This window comes from Psammomys obesus, unplaced genomic scaffold (assembly GCF_907164565.1).
Source record: "Psammomys obesus unplaced genomic scaffold, mPsaObe1.curated_primary_1811, whole genome shotgun sequence".
NCBI lineage: Eukaryota > Metazoa > Chordata > Mammalia > Rodentia > Muridae > Psammomys > Psammomys obesus.
Genome location: NW_026593286.1, coordinates 30233018 through 30240031, shown reverse-complemented (window position 1 = coordinate 30240031; position 7014 = coordinate 30233018). Strand labels below are relative to the sequence as shown.

General features: G+C 48.6%; 1 protein-coding gene across 1 annotated transcript in view; it reads left to right on the top strand.

Annotated features, from left to right (window-relative positions):
* Positions 1-6743: 6743 nt before the first annotated feature.
* Positions 6744-7014, top strand: part of Fam117b (family with sequence similarity 117 member B) — a 77606-nt gene continuing 77335 nt past the window's right edge. The window contains exon 1 of the mRNA XM_055616798.1: positions 6744-7014. Coding sequence (XP_055472773.1) covers positions 6865-7014 — 150 coding nt within the window. The 5' untranslated portion in view covers positions 6744-6864.

The window sequence follows — 7014 nt, the reverse complement described above, 5'->3', positions numbered from 1 at the left end:
CTGCCTCCTCCTCTCCTAACCTTGAGGACAGTCATCACCCTTAGGGCAGATCCCTGTAAACAGTTCAGCCATAAACTGAGATATCAGTTACCAAAGGTCATGTGGTTTACGGGCCTTTTTTTTTTTTTTTTAGTTGTTAATGTCTTAGGTTCCTACAGACAAATAAAACAAAGCACTTCTCTATAGGTTTCTTTTCTCTCTCTACCACAGTACCAATGAAATGTCTTTTTCCAGTGATACTCTGATGTTGTTTTCTAGGAGGATGAGAATGTAGTCTTTCAGATAGGTGATGTTAACACATTTCAAAGCCAAACAGGACGCATGGAAAAGCAGCACTTATTTCAGTCAGTTTTGTCTCTTGAAACATTAATTCCATAAAAAAAAAAAAAAAAACATTCTTAGACAGGGGGTGAGGATGGGGGTCGTGCTTTTAACCCCAACACTCCTGAGGCAGAGGCAGGTGGATCTCTGTGAGTGTGAGGCCAGCCTGGTCTATAGAGTGAATCCAGGACAGGCAAGGCTACATGGAGAAACCCTGTCTCATAAAAAATAAACAACAAAAAGCTTATAAATAGCATTTTCTTGGTTCTCTTTAACCACATTAAGCTTTTTCTTTGGATGCTTCCAAAATTGCATTTGAACCTATCAGGTTTTAAAATGCATACCCGTGGGAACACAATTTCATCACAAGGAATTTCTTCCAGAAAAAATATTCCCGTCAACTTTAGTCTATCTTGGGCTTGAGAGACTGGGCCGAGCTCCTATACTTGGTTCCAAGAACACCAGAGAGGAAAGTAAAAATGTTTTCTCCTGGTCAAATTCAACACAAAGAAGAAAGAAGAAAGAGAAAGAAAGAAAGAAAGAAAGAAAGAAAGAAAGAAAGAAAGAAAGAAAGGAGAAGGAAGGAAGGAAAGAAAGAAAAAGAAAGAAAGAAAACTTCTTACTATGTGTTAGGTAGTGTGGAATATAAGAGAAATATGGAGCAACCTTGTGGTGATGAGCTGAGCAACAACTCTTAAAAAGAAAAAAATCCTAAGAAAGAAGAAAAGAAAGAAAATCCTAAGAAAGAAAGAAAGAAAAAAGAAAGAAAGAGAGAGAGAGAGAGAGAGAGAGAGAGAGAAGACTGGAGATCCTAGGTAAATCAGAGGGACCCTACTTGATTCTGAAAGTGAATCCCATTCCCTGGGATTCATCTCAGGGATTCATTCCCTGGGATTCACAAATCTCATCTCATCATCTCAGCAGTCAGGGCTCACAGTCAACTATTATGTGGCAGTCAGTTGACATTTGAGGAATGCATCTATCAGGAAAGCAGGCACCAAAACAAAGGAATTTTGAGAAAGCAGCAACAATGCAGAAAGATCAGTTATCTCCATGGTGTGTGAATTAACAGCAACAGAATGCTGCGGTAGAAGAGAATAATTGGGACCAGGAGGGTGGATGGCTCAGCGGGTAAAGGCGCTTGCCACCAAGCCTGATGACCTGGAAAGAGAGAACTGACATGCACGCACAGAGACACACATAAATAAATAGACAGACAGATAGATAAATGAATAGATGAACAGACAAATGTGATAAGGATGTGTAGGCAATACTGTGCAGCTCCACCATGTGTATGAGGTGCTTAGTCAAAATCAAAGAACAAAGTCAAGGGTGGTTTCCAGGAACCGGAGGGACAGCGGTGGGATGTTTTTGAGAGGACTGTATAGACACTTATGCAAATTGCACTGAAGTGTACCCAAGATAATATTTTTGAGGCGTCCTGGGCATCAAGCCCATGGCCCCACACACGCTAGGCACGCATTCCCTCACAGAGGTGTCTCCCTTGCCCTACCGTAATACATCTTATATTACAAGTATTTTAGTACAATTAAAAAAAATCTGGAGAAAAGGGGATGAAAATCAATGAATAAAGGAACTTTGGATGTGAAAAAAAAAATATGGCTGCTGAGATAAATTCACGGAAGTTTTGGAAGATGATCACAAGGAAATTCCTCAGAGGTTGGCTCAAGAGGTGACGTGTTGCTGGAAAACAGAGGACACAGGGAAGACTCATCTAGAAAGCCCCGGATTTCTTGGGAAATTGGGGATGAAGGAGGCAGCCGGAGAGGATGAGGGGAAAACAGCTGCAGTCAGAATCCCAACAGCAAACCTAATTCCTTCCTCCTGTCCAGACAGAGATTTTTGTGAAGTTACAGAGCTGTGATACAGAGCTGTGAGCAGGAGGATTATGGGAGTAAGAACTGAGGCGTGCCAGCCGCTAACTGCAAGGAGAAGCCACCGCATCCCAAGCGCTGAAGGGCCAGAGGGGAAGGGGTGACATAGACGGAGGCCGTTAAGAACGGAGCCAGGGAGCAGAGGCCTTTGTATTGGTTACAAACTGACGAGAGAAATTCCAGGAAAGCAGGTTTGTTTTGGCTTATAGTTGGAGGGGGATATGTCCCGTCGTGGAGGACATGGCGGGACTCGAGGAGCGGGAGGTGGCTTGCCCCACTGCGTCCACGGTCAGGAAGCAAGGAGTGACTCATTCTCCTCTGGATTCATTCCAGGGCCCTGCCCGCGGAGTAATGCTGCCCACCTGGAGGCAAGTCTTCACCTCAGTTAACCTGAGCTGCACAATTTCGCGCGGGCGTGTCCCGAGGCTAGCCCCACTGACACAGCCCCCACAGGCATGCTCGAAGGCTTGGTCCCGAGGTGATTCTAGATCCTCTCAAGCTGCCAGTATTGACCACCCCAGCCTCTTGCTTTAAGAAGAAGCTAATGTGACTTAACAGGTACACAGCAGGGAGGAAGGCTGGGCTGGCCAGAAAGCATCACTCAAGGCAGGGAGGCAACTGCCTGTAGCCCACAGAGTCATTTTCAGGGCAGGGCAGGGCAGTATGTGACAGGAAATAAATTATCAAAGAATAATACGATAACATTTTTCTACCGGAAAACATCTGGTGTTCATCTCAGGAAATTAAGAACAACCAAAAAAAAAAAAAAAAAAAAAAAAAAGCCATATGTAAGGCATAGCATAAAAGTCTAAAATAAAATAAAATAAAACAACAAACAAAAAGCTAACAGAAAAGATTCTAAAAATTTGCAGAGAGGAAGCTAAGATTATACCTGGGTCAGACATGGGAATGGCATTGGGTTAATCAATAGCAACCCAGAATTCTGTGTGGCAATGGAACCCTTCCTTCAGCTTTCTGAGGAAACATTATTTCCAAGCCAAATCAATCAAATACAGGCAGAGCAAAGACTTGTGCAAACATTCAGTGCCTTACAAACTTTGACCTGCAAATCCTTTCTTAGGAATCAATTACAGAACAAGGATGCGAACAAACAGACAAACAAGGAAGGCCCTGGGCTGAGCGAGGACAGGATGCACGCTCAGCCAAGAGGTGGAGGGAGAGCCAGCCTGGCAGCTGTGGGCGGCCCAGAACACGGGGTGGGGAGGCTCCAGGAGGCTGCCTGAGGAAAAAACAAGCCACTAATCACTTTCAGAAGGTTCAACAATTCTTTGAGGGATTCTGAGGGCAATGAAAACAAAGCAAGTGTCTATTTTTAAAAATTAGCTATTTTTCTTCTTTTCCTTTTTCCTTGTGATTGAACACATAATCCAGGGGTGTGTGTGTGCCCGCGTGTGTTGCATGCATGCATGAGAGTGAAGGCGCCTGTGGAGGTCAGAAGAACAGCTGGAGTCACAGATGGCTTCGAGCCACCCAAAGTGGGCGCTAGAAATGATCTGGTCCCCTGCAGGCGCCGTAGGCACTCAAATGGCCGAGCCATCTCTCCAACCTCTAGCATTTAGTTTTCTGAAGAGGGAACAGCATACATGCTTTTACTTAACGTGCCTACAGTTTTCTTTCATTTTTAAAAGGCAATTTCATTGATGTGTGTATGATGTATGGTGCCCGCAGGCGCCGGGAAAGGGTGTCTGCTGCCGCCCTGCAGCTGGAGTTACTGCTTGTTGGGAGTGGCCTGACGTGGGTGATGGGAATCCAACTCAGGTCCTATGGAAGAGCAGGAAGTGCTCCTAACCACTGAGCCATCTCTCCAGCCCAGCTCTTTTCTTCTTAAATAGAATATCTTGTATTCATTGCTTGACAGCTGTACATCATACATGCAAACAACGTACCTTGATCCATTACCGATGTCTCCTTCCCTCTCCTCCGGGAACCTCCAACACATTCCAAACTCCCAGGCCCCAATAAACCTTCTAACAGTATTTGGTGTCTTTCTGTCTGAAGACAAATGCTCTTCACCCCCCCCCCCTTTCCACTCCCAGCACAGCACTGAAAGGGAACCGAGGGAGAGGGGCCCAGTACTGTCTTGCAAGAACTAGAAAGGACTTTATCATGTCTCACTGAATCTTTCAGAGAAGTACAAGTAGGAAACAGTTTTAAGTGGCCACACTCACCCATCCCGAACCTAATTCCTTTGCTGTGTCTTTTATCTTCTTTCCAGAATATGCTAATTCGGTCTAGAGCAGGCAACACTCCTTTAAGAGCCAGACTTACTGGAGTGAAATGGTGTCATGAGAGTCAAAAAGTCAAATTCTAGTTTTAGGCAAGCTGGGCTCTCCCCTCCCCTGAAGGCCCCATACATGTAAAGCAAGTATTCTACTCCAGAACGACGCTCATCCCCAACCCCTACCCCCCCAGTTTCTTTATGCCACAAGGCAGTTGTGTGCTTGTCTTAGCAAGCTTTTAAAAACAGTTTGCTGAGCTGAGGTTCCAGCTTGTGCTGAAAATGATTTGGTTTTAGATTCTGAAAGTTGCGGGGTTTGCTGCAGTGAATGACGGATTTGCTAAACTGTTCATTCCACTTTTCAGGGGCTGCAGGACTGAACCCAGCAGACGACAGCTTACACTGTAATTTGCTTTTAGCAATCGATGTGTGTTGGGCAGTGTGCTGAGGCAGGAGAATGACAGTCAATCGATAAGTGAGTTACTTAGAGAAATTCAAATAGAAAGCCCAAATTCATATCCTTGGCCTGAGATCTCCGAATGGGAGGTGCTTTGTTTCTTTAATTTTTTATGTACATTGGTGTTTTGTCTGCATGTGTATGGGGGCTGGGTCCCCTGGAACAGGAGGTATAGACAGTTGTGTTGTGAGCTGCCATGTACCCATGGTGCTGGGAATTGAACCCGGTCCCTTTGGAAGAGCAGACAGTGCTCTTCACTGCTGACCCATCTCTCCAGCCCCGGTTTGTTTTGTTTTTGTTGTTGTTGTTGTATGAGACAGGGTTTCTCTGTGTAGCCCTGGCTGTCCTGGAATTCTCAGAGATCTGCCTGTCTCTGTCTCCCAAGTGCAGGGATTAAAGGCGTGGGCCACCAAGTCAGGCTGTATGTCTATTTTTTTAATTGAAGAGGAACAGGGATAGGACACTGCTTTAGAACTTCAGCCTTTCAGAGTCCTTATGAAAAGTATGGAGAACTATCTTCTCCACAAGACTAAACTATGGAGGTGGGCCAATGAAACGGGTCAGCCTGATAACACGAGTCTGACCCCCCTGGATGGGCATGTGGCTGTCCTCTGCCACATGCGTGTGCGTGTACATACACCAAGCGCATAAATGTAATAAATAAATAAAAAATATATGGGTGTCGTACCCGCTTCTGCCTTAAATAGTAAGGAGCAAACGGAGGCCTCAGCAATTTATAAACTTGCAAGCTAATAGCCATGGTTCTAAGGTATGGGGAAATGGGAAACTGAGGGGAAATGGGGAACTGAGAAGTGTGGGCTACAGCGTGAGCTCCAGACCAGCCAGGGCCACACACAGTGAGTCCAGGCCTCAGTGAGAGAAAATAACTCTGAGGTTGGGTACAGCGGGCGCCTCATGCCCCTACCCCCTACTTCCAGCACTTGGGAGGTCAAAATAGGAAGTGTCATGTCAAAATCCGAGTGTCATCCCCAAAGAGATGCGAAGATTAAATTCGGGGTTCCTGGAGATCTGCATGGGGGGGGGGGGGTGGCAGCAACACCCTGGATAACTGAACTCCACCGACACCATCTAAAACTGCACTCCGACCTGCAGATGCAATCGTCCTGAAATTTGGATCTTTGTAGAGCTAAAAAAAAAAAAAATTATATAAAAAAAAGAAAAGGAAAAAAAAAGGAAGGCAGAGAAAGAAAAAAAAGGAAAATATAAAATAGCATGTTTTTTTTTTCTTTTACGTTTTTGAGCTGTGCCCATAGATAGATGGAATATGACAGAACAAAAAGATGGGGGGGGTGAGGGCAGTCCCCAAAGAGACTGTGCGTACGTGGTAAGTCACAGCTCCCGCTGTGTAAGGAAGCGCGTTAGAGCGGGAAAAGCTGGGTTCAGAGCGTCCCCCGGGACGCCGCGGCCCGTACACGCCGTCCCTCCGGCCGGATTCCAGCCTCGAGTCCCGGGGGCTCTCTCCAAGCCGGAACCGGGGGCGCGCGGGGCCGGGCGCGCGCCTGCGCGTGCACGCATACACACACGCGCACGCCCCCGCGCCCCGCCGCCCCTCCCGCCACGGCCGCCGACCCCTGCACGGGGAGGGGAGGGAGGGGCGGGCCTCTTCCTCTTTAAAGCGCGGACGCAGCCTCGGGAGCCGAGCCGCGCGCAGCCAATCAGCGAGGCCGGGCGGCCGGAGCGCGCTGACGCCGCGCCAATGAGCGACGGCCGGGGGCGGGGACCGCGGAGGCGACACTATTGTTGATGAGGAGCCGCGGCGGCGGCGGCGGCTGCAGCACCTCGTCGCTGCCCGCGCGTGTCTCCCGCCCCCCCGCCGCCCTCCGCCCGTCCCCGAAGTCGGGCTCCGTCACCCTGGGAGCTCGGGCCCCGAGCAGCCGCTCCCCGCCGGCTGCCGCGGACCGCCGCCTCCGGGGCGCGGGGAGGGGGGAAGCATGTCCCAGCGGGTGAGGCGCAATGGGTCCCCCACGCCCGCCGGCGGCCTCGCGGGCGGCGCGGGCGTCCCGGCCGGGGGCCCCGGGAGCCGCCTGCAGCCCATGAGGGCGACCGTGCCGTTCCAGCTGAAGCAGCAGCAGCAACACGGG